General features: G+C 41.0%; 1 protein-coding gene across 5 annotated transcripts in view; it reads right to left on the reverse strand.

The window, feature by feature from the left end:
* Positions 1 to 968: 968 nt before the first annotated feature.
* SYNE3 (spectrin repeat containing, nuclear envelope family member 3) overlaps positions 969 to 23,068 on the reverse strand; it is a 56,881-nt gene continuing 34,781 nt past the window's right edge. For all 5 annotated transcript variants that reach the window (XM_014957713.1, XM_014957715.1, XM_014957716.1 and 2 more), the window contains 11 exons: positions 22,044 to 22,191; positions 21,081 to 21,263; positions 20,662 to 20,805; positions 19,817 to 19,951; positions 18,719 to 18,880; positions 17,819 to 17,982; positions 16,764 to 16,890; positions 16,442 to 16,594; positions 15,570 to 15,719; positions 14,193 to 14,231; positions 969 to 2,318 (listed from right to left, as the gene is read on the reverse strand). In XM_014957713.1, coding sequence (XP_014813199.1) covers positions 2,130 to 2,318; positions 14,193 to 14,231; positions 15,570 to 15,719; positions 16,442 to 16,594; positions 16,764 to 16,890; positions 17,819 to 17,982; positions 18,719 to 18,880; positions 19,817 to 19,951; positions 20,662 to 20,805; positions 21,081 to 21,263; positions 22,044 to 22,191 — 1,594 coding nt within the window. In that variant the 3' untranslated portion in view covers positions 969 to 2,129. The remainder of the gene's footprint in view (positions 2,319 to 14,192; positions 14,232 to 15,569; positions 15,720 to 16,441; positions 16,595 to 16,763; positions 16,891 to 17,818; positions 17,983 to 18,718; positions 18,881 to 19,816; positions 19,952 to 20,661; positions 20,806 to 21,080; positions 21,264 to 22,043; positions 22,192 to 23,068) is intronic.

The following is a 23,068-nucleotide window of genomic DNA, read 5'->3' on the forward strand; positions in this document are numbered from 1 at the left end:
TCTGCTACCTCCTGACAGCCAGGTTTTAGTCCACGTAAATTCAGCTCCTCCTCACACCCCTCTTTCAGTCTACTTGAAGACATTCACCATTCCTGTTCTTTCTCCTCTAATTTCCACTCTCCTTTCCACTTTTAGCAGAATTTTGTCATTCTTACCCAATTCTAGCAAACCCAGTCTAGTTGGAAGCATTATTAGGAACACAGTGACAGTCCTGGCAGCGGAAGAGTCTCCTCAGAACACTGGTACAGCTGCTGTTCCTTGCCCCATTTACACCTTACTGAAGAAAAGCTGTCTAATATGCAATAGTACCAATACTATAATAGGGAGAAGGAACCAAAAAGATTCAGAGATGTTTTGCTCCATCGAGCCTGTATTCTTATCCTCTGTATTCATCGTGACTCCTTTTCTTAGGGTCTATACATTGTTGGACATCTCTCTTTATTGTTAGATACTCTTCTTTCACAGCTGCCTGTTGTCCCTCATTCTGTGCCCATTCTGAACTCCTTGCTCCTACGCCTCCCTGTTCTACTCAAGTTTGCTTCTTTAGCAAAACTTGCATGGTTCTGTTAAAGAAATATGACTTCCTTCTTCAGTCTTTCAGCTACTACATAATTTACCCGCATAACAGATTTAATACTATTTTGGAACTTATTTGGAAAACTACACTGAATACACCATACTGATACCCAGAAGACAAGTTCCTCCTGCAACACAGCCAGGGTGGGAAAAGTAACTGTTTCTTCTGTTAAATTTTTTTTTGCATGATTACTACTGTGGCTAAAAACATGAGACAATAAGGGATAGCTCTCAAAAATAGCATAAAATTTTAGAAATTACCTTTTCTCTCAGGAGTTAATTAGGTAAAACACCACTAAGAATGGTTTCATCACAGTACAGTGAGAATTGCTTTTACATTAAAAGGCAATGCTAAAATGTACATTCAGAAACGGGATAAATCAGGCATAAGGTTAGGGAAATAAATGACAAGATTTCATCATCTTAGAGTTTAAACTATATAGAAATCGATGCTTGACTGTCTTTGATACAATCAGTTTACATCAGTTTAACAAACCATTAAAATAAAAACATCCTAGGAAGGAATCTTGTTTCCAGGGTGGTATTATTAAAGTACTTCCAACTTTTGAATTGCTGACACTGAGCCAGACTGCATCACACTGTTCAGGCTTTATGATCCATTACCAAATGCCTCTTTATAAAGTAAAAAAAACCAACAAACCAAACTACAAAATCCCACAAGCAAAAAAAAAACCTCACTGCTTTTTGTAGACAAGATCACTGATACAAGGTTTTGTTCAGCGCTCACAAATTTGTTCAGAAAGTTATGACCTGATTTTAAAAGTTCTGCTTCTACAGAGTTGCTAAAAACGATATACTCCTTTTTTTCCCAGCTTTCTTCTACTGTATTCTACCTCTCCTGATTCAGGTGGGCTGGAGAACACAGTAATTGGAAAAGAGATCTGGTGAAAAATGAGAACAAGAGGAGGTCCACCCCCACTCCTACTGAAGTCAGTAGAAAAATTTCCATTACCTTCTGCAATCTTGGCATCCAGATACTGAAAAAACAGCTCAAGATTTCAAATAGTCCCAATTTTCCTTGGGCTGAATGTCAACCACTGTATTCCAGCATGATTCTATTGTGCCCATTCTCCAGTTTGCACCCTGGTGCATGCCCACATCTTATACTTTCTCTGACTTCAGTTGTAGTCAAAAAGAATCTGATTTTCAAAAATCACCCAGAAAAACACAACAAAACCATCATTCAGTATTCCTGGCTGAAAGATGGTAGAAACAGAAACATTGCAGTATTATCTTTAAACAGCGGATGGTGAATGTTAGTTTGACCACAGAGAAGGTTTTTATACATATATATATATATGTACATACATACACAATCTCTATATACACATTATAAATATAGTAAGAAAATATTGTAAAAATATTAATTTTGCTCAAATACCTGATTGAAGTGGACTAATATTATCCTGCATTTATGTGACCTATATCGTTGGTATGAGAGCCTTGTTAGAAGCCCTAAAATCTACAATACTTGCAATTGTTAAAAACAAGGAGTCTGTCTGTCTGACAGTCACCTCGTGCCACACCAGAAGTTAGGTGGGAGGTGGGCCCTCGTATCTCAGCATCAGCTTGAAGGACCGAGCAAAGTTGTTGGCCCGCGAGCAGCTGTAGGGCAGGGGCAGGAGGAAGGCCAGGAGCAGGAGGAGCCAGAGGAGCAGCTGGAATGGTAGTGCTGCCCAGCACACTCGACGCAGGAATGAGCACACGCCTCCAGAGCGCTTCTGAAAGACACAAACCACAGAGCAACTCAGAAAAACGAGACCTAGGGAAGTGCATTTCAAATACACCAAAATGCCAGGCAGAGGGGTAGAACAATCCATGTTGTCCTTGCCCTGGGATCCAGCCTGGGTGCTTGGCACGCTGCAGCTGACTGAAGCTGGTCCTGAAACCATTTCTCTTAGGAGAATATTTCACTCTCTTCCAGAATTCGCTGCTGCAAACTGCTGTCTCCGAGGAAAACACTGCTGACTTTCTAGCAGAAGAAAACAATTGACTACAAGTCCATTTCCCAGTTACAACATCCATTTTCCAGTTACAAACGCTCACACCGAAGCTAATGACCAGTCTCCTCAGAGTCAGCACGGGACACAGAAGCTCTACATTAGTAAATCTCCTGGCAGTAAAATGAGAGTGCTGGTGCCTGGAAAAGAGGAGCCAGCCTTCTGCTCTCAGCAGAAAGGAGCTTAGCTTGCAGCTCATCCACCTCACCTCACCGTCATCTCCCCAGCTGCAATGGGCTCTTCAGACCCTGACTTTGAGGTCCATGGGGCTGCAAGCCAGAAAAAGGGCCGTGCAGTGCAGCTTACCTCAATACCTCTTTACCATGCCCACCTTAAACGTTTATGTGATGCAAGAGAAAGAAAAAACACAGCACTGGCAGCAGAGAGGACATTAAAGTCACATGTATTGCTGAGCCATCACAAAAGGGACACACTACAGCACCATCGTGAATAGTCCGTGGAAAACATCAGCAGAGACAATATGGAGCAGAATGATGTTAGAGGAAAGTAATTACTCTTTTGGATTTTTTAAGGGTCTACCTCTTCCACTGCTTTCTAAATTTCTGTCTCTAGCAGCTTTATGAAATGCTTACAGAATTAATTATGAAGGCAAATATACAGCTGCAGTTACTGAACACGAGACAGTTGTGCTGTGAAATCATTACTCTGTTGTAGTTGGTTTCCTTCCATTAAGCCAAACGGCTGATGAGATTTAATTATTGTTTCGGGCAGATGTAGAGGCAGCAGAGCAACAGCTGCTTGCTCCTATCATTTCTGGCCTGCAGTATCTGAGTTGTAACTTGCTTGCCAAGGTCAGTGAAAACTCAGGTCCTTGGCCATAGGAACTGTCAGTAGTGAGTGGGCAATGTGTAAATGTCACGTTGTAAGTGGAACTCTGACTTTAAGCACTCTTGGGCACCTTCTCTGGGTACAGCTAGCATTTACCCTCCGAATCAAAGCTTCGCCAACTTGGCTGCATCCCAGGACTCATCTCTGCTACTGTGACCTGTTCTCAAACACAAGCCAAAGCACCAGGGGTAAGTAGCTGTACTAACAGGACTTTCCCTTCTCCGGTCCTGGAGCCCAGACCTGAAATCCTTCATCTCATCTCCTCTGGATTTCATCAGCCTATGGGCTGAACAAAACCTGCAGGACTTCTGTGTTTAGAGTCAAAGCTAAAACCTCTATGCATAACGTCAGCAGCCACCACTCTTGGTCAGAGCTTTCGGGGCTCGACTGTAATGCTGTGAAACAGCTGCTCCTTGGTGCAATCAGTACTGGCACTGACACCTTCTGTTTTCATTGACCACTTCTCATTCTTAATTCTCCACTGCATCCGCAATATGCAGCAATATGACAAATATGTGTTTATCACAGTGTCCCATCTATAAGGAAAAAAGCCTTTTCCGGGTTCCAGAAGTCATGGACTAGTTTATATATATTAACAGATGTAGTTCTGTCGGTGGGAGATCAGATTAGAGACACCTCTGCCTTGAGACAACTCAAACTATGTTCTTTTTTCTACAACTTAGATGTAATAAGACTTAATGCTGGTATTGTTAAAGGGTAGAATCCTGTGACTTGACTGTTCAATAGTTCATTATGGCTGGAGGTCTCAAAAATGTTCTCAGAAACTCAAACTGGGAACTGTAAGTCCGCCTCTCACTGACACAGTGTGAGAAGGCCTACCAGTCTTCCTAGCAGCATCCAAAACTTTTCCTTTACAGCTATCAACGATTTAGTGCTGGTTTTGAAAGCTACATCAATCTGAAACTATTCTTTCATTGCCAGACCAGCTGCCAGTTACCTCCTGCTTACAAACTGGTGAGGAAATAGTGGGCTTTTCCAGGTGTACCTCATCTCTGTTTCTGCCACAGCCCAGGAAGCAGGCACCTCATGGTCACTCAGATTTGTTGTTGCCTTCCCAAGATGACCACACTGCCAATTAGTCACTCATGTTTTTCCAACCCCAATTCTTTTACTGCTCCAGCATTTGATTCAGAGCAGGTCACTGACTCTGCTCTCATCTCTAAAGCAAAGTTTATTAATATAACCCTAAGAAATAGGACAAGATTGAAATGTTATTTCTTAAGTGCCTTGTTTTTAGATCTACTGAAAGGAGCTGTAAAATAGTATTGCTTGTCAAAGCTCATCCTCCAGAAAGAAATAATGTGAAATGGCTTTATTAACAAGCTATCATTTGCTCTCCTTGGCGCTTTCTGCAGGGTGAGATGCTCAGCTAACCATAGCAGATCCTAGCATTAGAAAAATCTGTGGAAGAACATTTGCCTGAGGGCAGAACTTCAGAGAAGGCAAAATATTTTGCCTTTATCTGCTGCTTTGCTCCCACCTGCTTGCTGGGTTTATAGGCATTTGTGTTTGATGAACTTTTGTCTTTGCTGCCCAGCTTCTCTGTTTTGTTTGATCACACAGGAAGGTCAGAATCCTGCATTTCTAACTCCATTTGTTGCCATGGGAATGACTCTGCTATCACAAACGTGGTATTATGATGTCTCTGCAGGACTGAAGATGAGGCACACAGGAGCTGTGAGGGTTTGGTGCTTTCAGCAAATTTGCAATGATAAGCTCTTAATATATGAGGGCCCCAACCTGCACACACTGCAATCCATGGGAGATTTACCATTAACTTCAGCGTCTGCAGCAGGATTATGCACAGAGACAACTAAATAAAGTCAGGATTGGGAACTACTTATTCATGGAGTTCAGCAGATACCCTTACAAATGGATTCATTACTTATATGCCCAGGTTCTGGTGTTCTTGTGCGCATGAAACCTACATTAGTTCTGCTGCTTTGTGCAGGAACAATGGGTGATACAACTTTTTTTTTGTGTGTGTGTGTTAGTACCACTAGAGATGTAATAGTTATAGGATAGATAATTTTGAAGGAGACATGTCAAACTAATAGAAGAGATCATACAGCTGGAAAAAGCAGGGAACTGAGGGCACTGAGTCCCTCTCTGAGTGACAAAAAGCAGCAATTCAATTTTACTAAGACTAAGTCAAGGTTTTTTTGTGAGAGAGATGCTTTCAGGCTGTGGTGACCTGAGACTATAGCACCACCAGGGAATTCAGGAGACCAAGGTTCAAACCTCTGCTCTGCTGGACTTAGAGTGATTAGGGCTGTATGAGTCTAGTCGGAGTCAGGACCACACTCCCAACCCTTTAGCACATCATTCTGGGTTAGAAAAGGACAGACTGACGCAGTTCCACCTTTGCAAAAGACAGTTTGAACATCTAATTTCTTTATGAGATCAAAGGCAGCAACCACAACACTTGCTACACACTGGAATTCCCCTATCGGTACTGGCATTGGTACAGGTACTACCAGGCACCCACAGTGCCTGCAGTGCCTGTGTCAGATCTAGGCTCCACAAAATATTCTGAAATCAAATCTTCCTCTGAGGAAAACTGGCAAAGCTCCAGTGAAGTCAACAGAGCCTTAATTTCCACCATCTTAGAATAACAACTGGAATACCTGGGTATCGAGCCAAAGTGTCAGAGACATTTTTGAAACACACATGGAAAAGGAATAGGTTGACATTTAAAAAGAAAATATACTTTTAAAGTTCACCATCAAGGATAAATGTCCTCCCTCTTTTCCCTCAAAATACCAGGACAAGCAAGGACTGTCAAGGGGCAGACGGCTGTGTTTTGTGTAATGCTAAATGCATGCTTGTTACCAAATGAACTGCGCTGGCTGCGAACATTCACATTTGTACTTGATTCATGTTGGGGCGTTTGAATGACAAGCATCGGTTTAGATCTAGGGAGTCCTCAGCACTTAAATCTGTTTGCAGTTAATAACTCCTTACCAAATGCACCGTGAAAAATCACTTGGATGGGAAACAGCAGAAAAGCACTTTAGAACTCGCTACATAATATTCCTGTGTAAGTTGCTGAAGTGTTTTACTAAAAACCAGTGCACTCCCTGGTTTGCTATTGACCACATTCCAGGATACATGAAAACACACAGTTAATCTAGCTGCTTGAGGGAGGAGAGGAATATAGCATTTTATACCGTGCTCATTAGTGGGTTTTTGCTGCTGCTTGTATGTCATCAGCATGCCTGACAAACATCATACCTGCACCACTGCACTGTGAGCCAGCAGAGAAAAAAGATTTAGTCTGGATTCATTCCTCTTACCTTAGAGCAATTCACCGAGGGACTATCCTGGGAAATGCACTGCTGTCTGAAAACTCCTGCTCTCTCCATGGATAAAGGGACCAGTGTCCTAGTGTCCTACAGACACTATACAAAGATGCCAACAGCTGTGTTGCTTCATGCCAGTGCTGTATCCAGCCCAAGTATCCTATATTCTACAGCAATCTGTGCAGATGTATGGGGACTAAGGCAAGCATAAATAACTTCTCCTTAACATTCCCAGCCTCCAACTGCTTTCAGGTCAGGCTGTTTCCTAAGCCTGATGTAGCTTCTCCCTCTAGTTTAAATTCAGCAAATCTTTCTTCCAGATGTTTGCCCAGTTTCCTCTTGAACCTATACAAACTATACAATATCCTTTAGCAAGGAGTTCCACGGGTCAACCAACTGGCAAGAAGAACAGCTCCCTTGTGTTAGCTTTGAACCTGGCTCCTAGTTCGTTCTTGTGGAAGAGATGCAGAGTCAACCCCCACCTACATTCTCTGCATCATGCATAATTTTGTAAACCCCCAAGTTAAATGCTTAGAAAGGATGAATCCAAGGCTACCTCCACAGTGAGAAGATCACAACATAATGGGCTTAAGCTATAGCAATAGGGAAAGAGGAAGTACATGTTCATAGGAAGAACATATAGGCCTTGGAAAGGATCACCTACATAGGTATCAATTCTACCACTTCATTATTCCTCTGAGAATAAACAGAGCTGCCAGGAAGGCTGTAGCAGCAGCTTACTGTATGTCCCTTTCATTCTGAATAGGAGTATACCATCATCAAGCACCATCACTTTTTTTGGTAAAGCAATTGCCTTGTAAGTGATATTTCGCCTCTGCAAGGCCCCAGGTTTCTGCCACTTGAGTCCCACAGGCAACCACAGTGGCACTGATTTGGTTGCCACTCACAGGCGCAGGTTATTGCCAAGAAGAATAGACCAGTTTCATGAGGAGCACAGGCTGCTTTCTCAAACCAAAGCAAATTGGGTTTTTACCTAAATGTGAGACAGTTTGGAGCTAGGCTCCTCATCAGTTCTCAACTCAGAGCCATAAGAATCCCTCTCTAAGATAAGCAACACATTGCAAATCACAGCTGGTCTTCCCAAGAGGGAAGTAATTTAAAGGAGGTGGATACTACTGTTGCCAGAGAACTGAGTGTCCAACATGCACTTGGGCAAAGCTGTGGCTCATTCCCACATACCACAGCAGGAACTAAGAGCTGGATACTGTTCATCAGAGGTTGTGGCCTCTGCAAAAGGACACCAGACCACTGCCCAAGGTTAGGGAACCAGCAGTGAGGATGGCTGGGACCCCTTTGAGTCCTGGGCTTGTAATTCTCCATCTCCTAAAGAGCTACCAGAATGAAGGTGCTGAAGGGAGGTTAACTGAGGTCACACAAGCAATTTTAGCTCTGGCATTTTCTATCCTCAGATTGCTTGACTTTCCAACCTTAACGCTCTTTTCAATTCTGAAGAGCATAAGTGTATGTACGTAAATAAGTAAGTATACAGGCAAATTGCAGGCTTTGTTATCTCCCTTAGGAGAGATTCTGTGGACTCACTCAACACGGCTGGATGATAAGCTAGAATCTTTGATGAAGGCTTCATTTAAAAGAAACAGAAAACAAGGAAAAGCCAGCAGCTTGTATCTGAGTTTCAGCAGTCACATATGGCAGATATTTCAGAATTTCTGCTGCAAAATTGCTTAGAACTAAGTTCTGTGCCATATGCTACTGTGACACAAACAGATTTATAAAGGTTAGCTTCTGTGTGCATACATAACATGATAAGCTTTTCAGAGAAGCATGCCACAGGACAAGGGCTACAGCCTGATCTGTTAAAGTAGTACTGATTTCTACAGTTCTCCAGGCCTAAGCAAGCAGAAAAAGTCCCTGGTTTGGTCCCATCTTCAGCACATAAGCAGTGAAAACTACTTTCTATCTGGAAAGTGTTTGATACATGACAAAAGCTAGGAAGTACTGTGGAAGATTAGAAAAGTAGTAGGCAGGATGAGTCATTAAAACTATCTTAGTTCCATGTTATAAGCATATGGAAGGTCAAACTTCCAGGGAGGTACTTTTGAAGCACATTTTTATATCCAACAGCAGGCAGCGAATTACACTTAGTTTCTTAAGTATCACAACTGAAGTATTTGCCAAAGTTTCAGAATGGGCAAGAGGTTTTTAAACCAGTTGTATTAGTTTTGGCTGGGATAGCGCTATCTTTCTTTAAGAGTAGCTTGTATGGGGCTATGTTTTGGATTTGTGATGAAAACAACATTGATAACAACCCCCTGTCTCAGTCACTGCTGAGCTGTGCGTGCACCATGTCAAGGCCTTTTCTGCTCCTCACACCACCCCAACAGTGAGTAGGCTGGGGTGGCACAAGAATTTGGGAGGGGACACAGCTGGGACAGCTGACTCCAACTGACCAAAGTGATATTTCCTACCATAGGACAACATGCTCAGCAATAAAAACTGGGGAGTGTGTTTTACCATGGCTGCCATTGCTCAAGGACCGGATGGGCATCGGTTTGCCAATAGTGAACAACTGGGGTTTTTTTAATCACTTGTTTTCCTTGGGTTTGTTTTTCATTGTTTCCTTCTTTTACTTATTAAATGATCTTTATCTCAACCCATGAGTTTTCTCACTTTTACCCTTCTGAATCTCTCCCTCCATCCCACTCCAGGGGGGCAGCTGGAGCAAGTGAGCAGTTGTGAGGGGCTGAGCTCTCATTGAATTCAATTGAGTTCAATTAAAAACACATGAATACTCCACTAGTTTAAAATACACTTATAAGCAATACAATTTATTCCGATAAATATATTTTGTACTTAAGAGCAATGCTGTACCGGTTTTAGATGGAGAGATATCAGCAATGATAGCTGGATGACATTTAGTAGGTTCTACATTTATTCAGGAAGGCAAAGAAGTACAACGACTTTGCTCAATTTCCAACTCCCACTCAGCCTTGCAATTTGAAATAAATTAATTAAATTTGGCATAGAAACAATAAAAATTGAAATAAAGCCAACATGTTCTGGAATCTCTAGAAGACACTACTGATATCAAAAGACGGTTTATCACATCAACAAAGTATGTTTTCAGCTGCTTTACCAGTGACTTCTCTCAAGTCAAGATTAAACTTTCCTTAAATTTCAGCTGTCACTATGCATAATTTGAAAATTACTTGCATTTTACTTAAATAATTTAAAAATGTGATAGATTACTTTAAAAAACCTAATACATATACAATTTGAGGTATTGAGTACAAGAATTTTTCCTACTGTGTTTTTTAATATTTTTCAAGTATATACTGAAAATCAGTTTCATTCTGCTATTGGTCAACAAATTGTTATCTCTCAGTTCGGAGGTAAAATTACATCTGCTGAGAAAAATCATTCTAAAGTATCTCCTCAGTGAAAATCTGCAAATACTTCACAACATGCTGGGCTACTGAAGGACAAAGCAAGCAGAGACCACCAAACACAGACCTAGCTAACACCACGTTAATGTTAACAGAAAGTAAGAACCAGGTGTCCTGGGAAGCAAGAGGTCTTCTCCATCTTGCACCAGTGCTGCTATAGAGGGAGAGCATTGGCAAGGCACAGAAGAGGCAGAACCAGATAAAAGACCAACAAAGGGTCCCTGTTTTCTAGCATTTGGGAAAGCTGTAATAACAGGTTGGTGAACAACATGAGAGGTACAGGCAGGGAGTCTCAAAGGTGCAGTAATGTGAAAGGATGCTCAGGGGCCTGCTGGAGAAGGAAGGGGATGATGCTGTCTGGTACAGTATACTCAGTGCATCAGAGTTAGGAAGAGGCAGTAAGGATTTTTCAGCTTTTTATTTTATTGCCTAAGTTTCCTGCCTGAGCAAATATCACTGCTGAGGGAAAATAAGTCTATCTGCTAATTTTTAATGGTAAGATACCCATCTTCCTGTGTTTCAGCCATGGTATAATTCCTAAGGCAGACAGGCCCAGATGAAAAAAATATGGAGAGATATTCCCTCCATCTATAAAAGAGATACTGAAAACTGAGGCAAAGATACCTTTTAATGAGTCTTTTCCGTTTTACTAAGAATTTAATTGTACGGGAGATTTCAAGTGGCTAACACCCAGCAGGACTTCAGGAAAACAAATGGGCCACATACCTTCCATACAGAGGCACCACCAACACAGGCATGAACGCACGATGCTGTGCGTTTCTGTAACATGACTTCCTGCCATGAAGAACTCCTGTCATATCTGCACTTGGGCACATTACTGTTTTCTTCCTGGCAAGCTGTGGCAGCTCTTGCTTTGCACAGTTTCCTGAATGACTGCATTAATTTGATTGACTCCAGATCAATGGTGTCTCTAAATAAGATTAAATTACACGTTCCTTCTGTCTGTGTGTTACAGGACTCTTAGCAGAATCTCAAAGGAAGCAATTAGCTGACCACTGATGCAATGAATTCTAATTATTTTGTTTGTACAAACAATAAAGCTAGAATCATTTGTTTAGCAAGGAAGTGTAATTACTCTGAGCACTCGAGAAAATAAATCAAACAGCGCTACCTAGACCTGTAAATAATGAGCCTTTGACTTCCTATTTATGCTAAGAACGCTCACAGAATATTTCAGGTAGCTGGGAGCCAACCTTTGAAAGTAACATTTATCATGGTTATTATTGAGCGTTTGCTTGATTATGTCCTTGGGTGTGCTAGGTACCCTGCAGAAATATCCATCTACATTGCCCTGTCACTGGCACCTGCTAAAAATTCACTGCAGCCAGTGCAATTTCCTGCAACTGTTTTTTGTTAATCAACAAGAAGTCGCTCACATCGCAATCATTAGCCTGTACTGCTCCTAAGGGCACCAATGGCTAGGGGCACGTCCTCAACAAAGGATGAATGATCAGAAAAGGAAAAAAAAAAAAGCACATTACTATACATGGAGCAGGCTCTATACTACCCAACATTTGGCCAAGCAGCCTAGAAATGGAATAAAACCATAAGGCAATGGAAGGAGACTGACCACAGCTGGGTCTTCCCCGTCTCCAGGTTGATCTGCTGCTATGGCAAAATATTCACAGCTCAAACGGGAGAGACAAGCAGAGTCACAGGCAACCTTATGTTGCAGAAAGCAGAGATCAGGCCAAAAATACATGAAATTCTGCCACCTCTGCTGATTTTGTGTGACCCAAAAGCACGAGGGAGCCGAGAAGTTAGAGATAACCTGATCCCATTGCATGCAAACTCTCTAGATGTTGCAAGAACAGGGATGGAGGTCCCAGCCATGTGTACCTTCTGCAGATACTAACTCCCAAGATCAGCCATTCTCTCAGGCTAGTTGGTTTCCTTCACCATGCTTTTGAAAGGATATTCAAAACATACAAAAATATTTTGCCTAATCTTTCTTTCATTTCTAGCCACACTTTAGGTGTTAAATCTGAATTTAAAATAAACTGCAAAGCCACTAATTCTGCAGTTGGTTTGCTTTTCCTCTTCTCAGCCTGAACAACAATGCACCCAAAAGAGATCAGCATTATTTTCTGGTTCTCTTAAGCAGTGCTCAACAATCTTACAGTAACACAGGCTCACATCCTGATAAAAGCCTTAGCCTGAATCAAAAAAAGACACCTCTGCTTACAGCACTTGGATTCTCACTGTTTAAATACGGAATGAATGCTCTGAAGTCAGCAAAATTGCACGGAAGTGAGCAAGGTGTAAGTTACTGCAACGTGTACTGGCTGAAGGGAAACTGCAAATCACTTGTTGGTGCAATGGGAGCCATTTCAGTCACACTTATGAAGTATTTCACTTTTTTGCTCCTTCCCACCCCGAGCTGTTTCTCTTTGTTTGTGCTCAGCAGCCATTAAAAACTCATAGAAGGTTTTTTTGGTGCTCTTGCTGTAGGCCTAATTGACAAACATTTGCTGTATGCCATTATGCTAGTCCTTCAGAGAAGTTCAGCAGGAATAAATACCACCTAGCCTGAAGCAGGTGGACAGATGAATTAACAAGTGATATCTAATTGTGCAGTGGAGATGGGTTTATGCCTAAAGCTTTTGTTTTTTTTTCTCCTATGAACAACTTGACCCAACCAAATCATACGAAAGCAGAGAATACCGCAGTTGGTCTGCTGGAACATCCCCTTTAGGCCTCTTCTAGGGAAAATCAGCACTACAAAATGTTTGGCTGCCTCTACACCAAGTATTAAAATGCCATTTTGTTTTTGTAGCCTGAAAAATTCTGGTGACCTTACTGGATGCCCAACAGTACTGAACAATTAATGCTGAGCTAGACAGGCAAGAACAGAAACTCTTTGGAGGTTTTCAGGAAAGCTGAACTGCAGCCAAAACTATTCAGGGGATGTATGAAAACTACTTAAATTGGTCAGTATTTTGCTGGGGAAAAATATTGGAGATGCTACTCAACATTTTAATACCGAAGGAATGAGGAATGAGAAAAGTCTTGATTTCTGGCCATACTAGAAGTGAGCTGTACTGCACCCTTTAAATATTGGTCCCTTCTAAAGAGATGTTGCAACAGGAGAAATCAAGGCTTTGATTTAGCTTAAGATGATTATGTGATTATGTTCCTGCAACATGTTATTCATCCAATCTACCATGTGTTGGGCAAATAAAGCCTTTTTCTATTCCTTCTGAAAGCAAACAGAAAGTGAGATGACAGTAAAAAGTAGAAGCTAAGAGTGTCTACAAACAAAGCAAATTGTGACAGAGAGAAAAGACTCAGTTCAACACTGCTCAGGTCAACAGGAAAACTTGCAGACTTTAAGAAAATGGGATGACAAATGCTGCTTGGGTTTAATAAGAAACTGGCAGCATTTTGTTTTCTTTAAGCTTCTCCTTATCGTCTCCTCTACTGCTTCTGTTTCTTATGTCATCACTGCCAAAAGAAAATCCTTCACAGGAGGAATTCTTCTGCTTAGAATAAGGATTTAGTCTAATAACATTAAACAAATCTCTTGACTTTCTCTGTTTTTCTGCATTAGAAAGAAAATAGGCTGAATGATCCAAAGCAATTTTTTCAGAAGTGTCTGAAGAATTAGAAGTCCCATTTTCAAAATTATTTTAGGCACCTGATCGCTAAATCCTTTAGAGGGAGATGTGGGCTCTCCCTTAGTCTCTTTTGAAAAATGAATTAAGTTAATGTAGCATGTATAGGTACAAAAACTGAGTTCCCCTTACTCTCCCAGGAGATGGATATTTAGCTTCTAGAGACACAGTAAGCATAGATCAAGAGTAAACACCCTTTAGTATTTTTCCTTTTAAAATCTGGAGAAGATAAACTTCTATTTAAGAGAGTCTCTTAATAAGCAAATTAATCTCAAGAATCTTTAGAAAAGTTTAACTTAAAATAATTATCTGAAAAATGTCTCATCAAAGATTTTTTAGCTTTATGATAGAAAACTGTCATACCTTTCTGAATCTGTCTGGTTCTTCCAAAGATGCAGGACTCTGTTTAAAAGAAAAAAAAAGGGGAGGGGGAAATAATCATGAACTTAAGATCCCAGTGGAGCCTATAAATGAGTATTCACCTCACAGGGGACGTTTCTTTCAAATTCATGGTCACCTGGATAGAGTGAACCAGCAGGAGATATTTTTTCTTTAATGAGCTTTTTAACACACATTAGGCAGAAAGCTGAAACGTTTTCAGATTCTCGACCATCTGAATCAGGTGAGCAGTTCTCTCGGCAATAGCTTTCACTTTACTGACACCTATTGACGCTATTTATGCTTACATGAGGTTTCGGTCAACAAAGCTTAACTCATAATAATCAATGGCCAACAATTCTTAGAAATCTGCTCTTTATTAATAGAGATCATGCTTACCTTACGTGCACTTTAAAGGATTTGTATTCTAAGTAAGCTTTGGATTTGAAGACAAAGTTTCCCAAAGCAGAAAATTTTCAGGTGCCTCAAATTTTATGTGTTCGAGTTCAGATACCTTCCAAAGCACTTTGTATACAGAAAGTACCAAATGCACACCTGTAAAGTCTATTCCTCTGATTATCTTGAACACATAATCTAATTACTTAAGCTTGAAAACTCTTAATTAATAATTATGTATGTTTATGCTAAGAGCATGGAAATATCTTTAGCATGTCCTGGAATATCTTATATATGGGGATGAATTCTGCCATCCATAGCTTGTCTTACATACAACAACTTGGTGATTTCTTTAATCATTTGGTTCTTGCATTAAAATACCTCCTCTTTACTTCATTCCAAATCCTTAGCCCATAAAGACAATTCTAAAAAGGACTGGGTCCTACTGTGCATAGTTACTTTCTGAGTCAGTTCAGTCAGTGATCACCCTGATCACTGTCTCACAGCAGGAGACACAAATGACAAACACTGAATATATTCTTACTACAGGAACTGCTGAAAAAATAATTCAATGGAGAATGTTGTGTGGAGAAAGGGCAAAAAAACAGAAATCCATGTGCCCAGCAATAGGTGTAATAGCCAAAATATTCACACACACAAACATCTCACACCCCAAATGTGTGCATCTTTGACAACAGCCAATTTTGAACCGTCCATTTTGAGAAATATTCGCAGCATTGCTTACTAAGGGGAAAAAGCACATAACTTTTATTTTAATCCAAGGATATTTGTGCTCATATTTATAAATACACGGCTATTTTTGTTCTGGTTTTGATAGCACTTACTAAGTGAGTTTTTAATTAAGCGGACACACGTACGTACTGTTGTATTATGACTATTAATGTGAAGCAAGTTAAAAGAGCAATGGCAGAGATTAGCAACTGTAAACCGCGTGCTGTCCCCTACCGGTGAACTCATGTACTCTTTCAGTTTAGATTTGTAGAGCATCCATCGGTAACGGAGGTCCTCCAGATCTTCAGAACTTCCAATGACAGGCTGAAGATCAAGAAGGTCCTCAAAAAGACTCTGACCATCAGGCACACGAGACTGCAGCTCCTGCAGGCAAAGACAAGGTCAGCAGCAATTCAGAATTCAAGAAGGCCCCACTTTTTAAACCTAGCATTCAATAGAACAGTGGTACTAAATCAAACTAGTGGGTACTCTGGAATAGTGCATTTATTTTTGTTATTGGATTTTTTGGCCCGAAATGTTATAAAAGGGTCAGCTCATCTGAAGGACTCCTGGTAGCCTTGGATATTTCTGTTTAATTTCTTACAGCATCTAGTGTCATTGTCTCTGGCTACATTCAACAGAAAGAGTGAGGTCAAATACATTACACTGATTTTAATCAGTTTATTTTAATGAACACCTTTGCCATACCACACCAGAAATTTCCAGTCCGACAGCTAGATGCCAGGCTGTTCCCTTCCTTTCCACCACTCTAGCTCTGGCAGATCTTTCTTAGTAGAAGGGGTGAAATACTTGTCCTAAATTCCTGAGCTTCATCTACTCTAGAGCCTCTGACACTCCTAAAGCAGAGAGTGTAGTATTTGGGGGGGGATTTTGGTGGGTTTTTCAGGTGGTGGGGGTGGTGTTTGTTTTCGTGATGTTTGGGGTTTTTTTGGGTTCTTGTTGGTTGGTTGGTTTATTTGGGGGTTTTTGTTTGTTGTTTTTTATTTTGGTTTTTTTTGTTTGCTTTTTGTTTGGTTGGTTTTAATTCTGAAAGAATTTGCACTAATTGTAATCTTTGTCTCCATCTCTATCCCCTAAAAACTAACCTGCAGTTTGCTCTGACGTGCCTTCATTTCCTCTGCAGAAGATGGAGTCACAGCAAGAATTTTGGTCAGTTTGGTGTTTTCTCCTTGTAACCATGCTTCAAAGTCGTGTAGGAGCTTCAAGTGGCTGCTCGGTTGTTGCCCTTCTATTGCCTCCTAGGTTACAGAACAACAGGAACAAAAAAGCCCTTACTGTTATGTCAGATGTTTCCTCTGAAGGCCTAATTAGAAGACCTTAACCTCCAACTTTGTAAACCATAATATTAGATGAAGCCAATAAAATTGTTCTTGTAAAGCTGATATGAAGACAGAGTCGCCCTCTCACCTGCTTATGGTTCTGATATATGTCTAAATGAGGGGTGGTAGGTCCAGACATCCATCTGCTGTCCACAAATGCTATTTTCTTCTTCTTATCAGCCATTGGTCTATTTAACTGCCACTTTTTGAGAAGACTTGAAAACACAAAACCAGAGACATCAGTGCAGTGAAACATCCAATGATGAAACATTCACATTTTGAGTAGGGCTATAGGGGACACCTCTAGTGAAATAGTAATAATACTATAACAAGAATAGTGCTATTAATAACAGTATTGCTATTAAAGTTATTTCCAACATCTTTTTAACAAGATCAAGACAGGAGTGTCTCAAATCAACACCTGTCCCCTAGTTCTAACATTTTTTTAACATTTTTTAAAATTTTTATTCAGGGGGCCAAAAATTACTACCTTGACAATACGCCTTCCTGTCTGGTAACAGCAGGCAGTACAATCAAGCCTTACTCAATTTAGTCATTTCATTTTTATGCCTATTCTGACACTATGTCTGGATATATTCACACATGTAGCACAGTATAAAATTTTAATACAGACTAGCAAATATGAGCAGCAGTTTGACACTGCAGAGTGAGGGCAAAATAAATTAAGTCCCCATTTGCCAGCTAAGAGGATTTTAGCTCTGTTTATACTCTTGCAGGTTTGCAAAAGGCACAAATCCCAGTACAGATACAGCCTCCCTGGAGGTATCTCCAGATCAGTCAGTGAGGAGAACAGGAAAGTGAGGCAGAACTCAGCCTATGTCCTACTTCCTCTGACATGGACCGGCAGTACGCTGCATCCTAAGGAGACACTGCCTACTCCAAGTGTGAGGTAAAGGCAGTATCACAGGCTGCTCTGGTCCCCACATTCTCTAGAACGGTTTTCTTGAAAGTAATGATTTCCAGTTTATAAACAATTAAACGAAACCTCATATTACTCCTTGCATTGTAACATAGCTCATCACTTTCACAGCACAGAGCATGAAGCATCAAGTGTGTCTGGTCATATAGCAGTAAAGAGCATCCCCTTGAAGGGACATGAGGAATATGTACAGGAACACTTACCCAGTTGCCATCTCCTTCAGTGATCTCCATGACTCCTTCAGCTGATCCAGCTCTGCCTGGACATGGGTAGTCTCCTCTGGGGAAGAATTCTCCATGACCAGCTGGCCATGAGCTTCCACAAGGTGCAGCTGGACCTCCTTATCTGGAAACTCAGCTAGCCATTTCTGAAACGTACAGTCCTTACAGTTACTTCTAGGTATCCTGGGTAAAGCAGAGGCTATGTCAGACTGAAGGCCATGTTCAGTCCAGGACTATGCTGGTTCTGTTGGCACTAGCTAGAACATACCTAGCGGGGAAAAAAAATATGCTGTGGATTCCTGCAAAGAGCCAACATAGGTCAAACAGCTGATGGCAAAACTTAAAGGGTGCAAGCTGTCAATGCACCCCTTCTGTAGCCTTCCCATGAGGTATCTTGATTTCCCATATGAAGGCAAAAGCTGCCAGCTAAAGTAACCTGGCAGAGTGAATCTAGCATGCAAAATACTGCCACGCAGGGAAAAGCTAGCAGCTGTGGAACGGCTCGGTTCAACACAGTATAAGGTTAGCTGGCACAGTAATAAAGGTCAATGTATCGATGAGTACATAAAGGCAAAGGTAGGTATTGTCCAGAAAGATCACCTTGGCAGGAAGAGCTTCTTTTAAAACCACCTATTCTTTGACAATACTTTATCCATCTCCACAGTTCTTAGCTATTTCTCGCTGTTCTTGTCTTTTACCTAGCTCCACATCCCACAACAGAGGGCAAAGCAGGGAGGCAGCAGCAACCAACAGTTATTGCAGGAGGAACAAACTATCATTACTCTCCCCAACCAAGCAACCCTCACTAGAAAACCTCTGTCCTTAATGTCTGAATGCTGCAAAGTGAATAATTAACATCTTACAGTAAGATGCATTTCTCACCTGAAGGTCTGCCAACCTGCCCTCAGTGCTCTGCTCTCCATCAGCACCCTGGTAGGAGTCAATCTTCTCCGTGGTTACTGTGATCCACCGCTGGAGGTCAGAGAGTTTGTCATTATACGCCCAATGCTTCTGCACGTGCTCTTCTCTCTGCTGTATCATCACCTACAAATGACAAAAATGTCAGCAACTAAACACAGAAAAAAAAGCAGTTTCAGTACTGGATCTAACACTGTGACTTCTGGCACAGAATCTCATGGGCAAAAAGATAAAAAAACAGATGCAGAAAACCTTTGTCCTTTAGCCTTAGTGGCATAGAAAACACCTACAAGCTCCTGCGGGCTGGAATTCAACCACACGGGGGTGGCATTAAGCACTAGAATAGCTCTCTTCAGCTGAAACAGAATAATGAATATGTTTGGGGTTTTTTTATACCCCAGTCAATATTAAATACCTCTTATACTCCCTGAATCAGAAATGGCCGTACATACTTTTTTGGCAAAAGTCCATTTCAGCAATAAATGGAATTACTGAGATTGAAACTAGAATTCCACAATGCATCTTAGGGTAATACTTTATCATATGTATTTTTACAGTGACCTGCACAACTAAGGTAATTTTACAAACTCTTCTTCTGAGACTGATTTGTAGTGTCATTTTATAGCTATGTTTAAACTAGAAAATGCCTCAGGTCAAAACAAGTACTTAGGCAATGGCAACTCATTTCTCTCATTAACTTTTAGGTCACAAAGCTATTAAAAAATCAAACAGTTGGGTACAAGACCACTATTCAGGAATCTGTGAAGATGTCCAAGCACCTCCATGATAATATAACTATGAGGTCTTTTGGTAAGAAATCTCAGGTCCACTCCAGAAACAATTTAAATAGATATAAAATCTGTGTGGATGGTATCCTATCCCAAAGGGAAATCACATTACAGACAATCATAGAATTCTGGAATAGTTATCAAATTCATAAGAATTCCTCCCCTGAAATGAAAATATCGGTCACTCAAAGCATATAATCTCAAATGCTCAAAGATTTTAAAATAGTGGCAACTGACAACTCCTCAGGCAACCAAAAACTCTTCCTTATGTTACCTCCAACAACCTCTTCAGGGCCTGAGAGTCAGATGAAAGTTGGTTCATTTCATGCCTGTGTGTGGTATTTGACTGAACAAGCTTCTCTACTGCCTCCATTTGAATTCCAAGCTCTGCCAAGTCATCTTGGATCATCTGCAGAGGAAAAGACAGATTCCATATGGGTAATATGCTAGATGTGGCATGGACCTCCACAAAACACACACTAAGGGTAGATTCATTTGACAGTGTGAGGACAGGAAAAAAAAATAGAATAATAGCTGCCTTTAAGAAAATAAATTGCTTTGGTGTCTAGTAGTAAATGTTTTCCTGAGCTTTTCTGAGGAGGAAAAGACCAGGGCAGCACAGGGACCCGTGAGGCTGGCTGACAAGGCACTGGCAGGACCAGCCTCAGCGGCAGCAGATTTAAACAAGGTGTAACCACCACCAACAGTCACTCACCAGACGTGGCTGTCAACCAGGATGTGGTGCCACGAGGTGAGAGCCAAAAGCAATAAAGAGGACTTACAGAGGGTGGAAGCATGAACAGGTAGCCTGGGAGGAATACAGAGAAACTGTCTGAGCAGCCAGGAACCAGATTAGGCAAGCTAAAGTCCAGATAGAATTAAATCTGGCCAGGGATATCAAGGACAAGAAGAAAAACTTCTATAAGTACGTCAGAGAGAAAGGAAGACTAAGGAAGACATGGGCCCTCCCTGGAAGGAAACAGGAGACCTGGTTATCCAAGATATAGAGAAAGCTGAGGTACCGAATCACTTTTTCTCCTCAGTCTTCACTGGCAAAATATGAACAAACGGGACCGCAATTAACTGAGAATATGACGGTCAAACATTGCTGTAATGTACCTGGAGTCTCTGGAGTTGTGTCTTTTTACCCAAGAGGTCAGGCCGCGGTTCCTTCTCTAGATCTAATTTGGCTTTGATGGCACATAATTTCTTCTGCAAAGGCGCAAAACCAGCATCAAAGTCCTTATGTTGTGATATCAAATTCTAGATTGAGGAAAAGGGAGAAAAAAAACCATAAACCGGCATTCACCACATATCCCTTGGCATTATTTTTTGTCAATGTTCATTTCATACTCAGAACAAACATCAAGCTACTCTATGCAACAGACTGCAGATCTATTTGAATATTTGATCAACCTTCAAAAATGGATTGGGCACAGCTGATTAGTACTAAATTCATATCTATAAAAGTGGCTTAGTGAAAGGTTAATAATTGTCTTTTTCACAGGCAAAGGCTATATATGGGCTTTGAAGCTCACCTGGAGTTTGTTTTTGCTTTGCAGCAGACTCGTGTGTAGAATTTCTCTCTCCTTTGAAGCTTCAGCTACTTCTTGCAGGAAAGACTTTGCTTTTTCCTCACCAAGGATATTGCTTAGCAGATCTTTCTTCAGCTGTAATGTCATCAACTTCTCTTTGAACTGGGAGCTTTCAGCTAGGGCAGCCTAAAGGAGAAAAATTCTTCCAGTGAAATCGTACCAAAAAAGTAAAAAAAAAATAATCATATAACCACATTATTCCCACACAAGTCACACAAATACAGCAGTATGACAAAGCCAGGTAAAATCAGCATGCTGGGCTGACAAGGGGTAACAGAAGGTACCTGGACAGTGCCCAGTTAAAGGAAAAGTCTTCCTGATAATGTTAGAAGCACCAGGACTGCATCCGTTTTGTGAACAGAAATAGAGGAAAGCTGTATTATGGAAAGAGTTGTCTGTGCAGAGGAGAGGCCTAAACAACCAACAGAAAGGACAGCTTGAATGCTCATCCCAAGGATAAACTTCATCCCTGTTCACAGACACATTTATTCTGGAGATCACAGGGATGACAAAGTAACAAACACCTTCCTGGGCACATGCAGAAATCATGCATTTTAATCCCACAACTATATTACTACACACTCCTTAACAGGCTCCACAGACCTCCCATCCAGGGAGATTTGGACTAATGCTAAACAACATTATCATCATTGTTAAAGACATCTGGCACTTTAATTCAGTTTTATTCAGTTGACAACTCCAGCTAACCAAATGAGGGGCAGAAAATAAGATGTTCTGCTACAGCTAGAGTTAACTATTGACCTCCATCCTGTGGGGTTTCCTGCCATGCTGGAACGGCCCTTCCAGCTGCTGCTGTCTGGCAGCTGTGTGCAGGCAGCTGCTGGCAAAGCCTGGGCAAACACAAACGCAAGTATCAGTTTCTGAACTTAATAACAGGTTTACTACCTCAACGTGAGCCAGCGCTGGCTCCGGAGTCTCCAGGAGCATCTGGACCGATGGCTTCCACTGTTCAAAATCTTGCAGGGGATTTTGGAAGAGTCTTCTCAGTTGGGCTTCTGTATCAGTGCTCATTTTAGACGTCTTGCCTCTAACACTGCAAGGATAAAGTGACGGCCGAGGGAAGGATTATGAAGAAATCCAAGTCCAAACATCCTATTCATCAAGGCATGAATTAACACAATACTCATGTGTAAACTGTATCCAACACAAAAGCCTCAGTCTCTGTTACTGTCTGAGCGTGGTGCTGCGTACAGACAGCTGCTCTGTCACTCAGAGACACCCGACAAAACTTTATTTAGACGCCCTAGGACACATTTGTCTCTTGTGCAACTGTGTATTAGGAATTACTTTGCCTTTCTAGCAGCCAGCAGGCTCCCCTTGTATGTGATCTTTCTTGGCTGCTAGCACCACCATGATTTAAAAAATTTTATTATCGGAGCAGTCTCACTGACTGATGGGAGGAACAAGCCAAGAGTGTCTAGAATTTAACTGCAGTTGCCTGTATTATGTTGCTTATTACTGAGTCTTTGTTGCTTTAAAAAAAACTGTATTAAGAAATCTTTGATCACCCTATGTTATTTATGAAAAGAGGAAAATACATATTTTTTCAGATATAAATTTTTAAAATGTTGTACTTGTATTTATATTAGTATATAGGTGATTCCAATAAAGCTTTGTATTTATATACATAAGTACACATACATACACAGCTGTGAATGTATTTGTACATATTTATTGAAAAAAAAGATAAAATCAACACACATTCAAAAAATATTTATGTTTCTCTTCTAAAGGCTTATCCAAAATACAGCTGAGTAACAAGGCCTAGCAGTGACACACCCCAGGCAGCTGCCTCCTGTTTTTCTTAGCTTTCCTGACCTCCCAGTTTGCAGAATCCTATTTGATGTGGCAGAATGCAGCCCAAACTGTAAGTTCATATGGGAACAGTATCCTGAAAATTCACAAGAGAG

The sequence above is a fragment of the Calidris pugnax genome, unplaced genomic scaffold (genome assembly GCF_001431845.1).
Source record: "Calidris pugnax isolate Ruff unplaced genomic scaffold, ASM143184v1 scaffold211, whole genome shotgun sequence".
Classification (NCBI taxonomy): domain Eukaryota; kingdom Metazoa; phylum Chordata; class Aves; order Charadriiformes; family Scolopacidae; genus Calidris; species Calidris pugnax.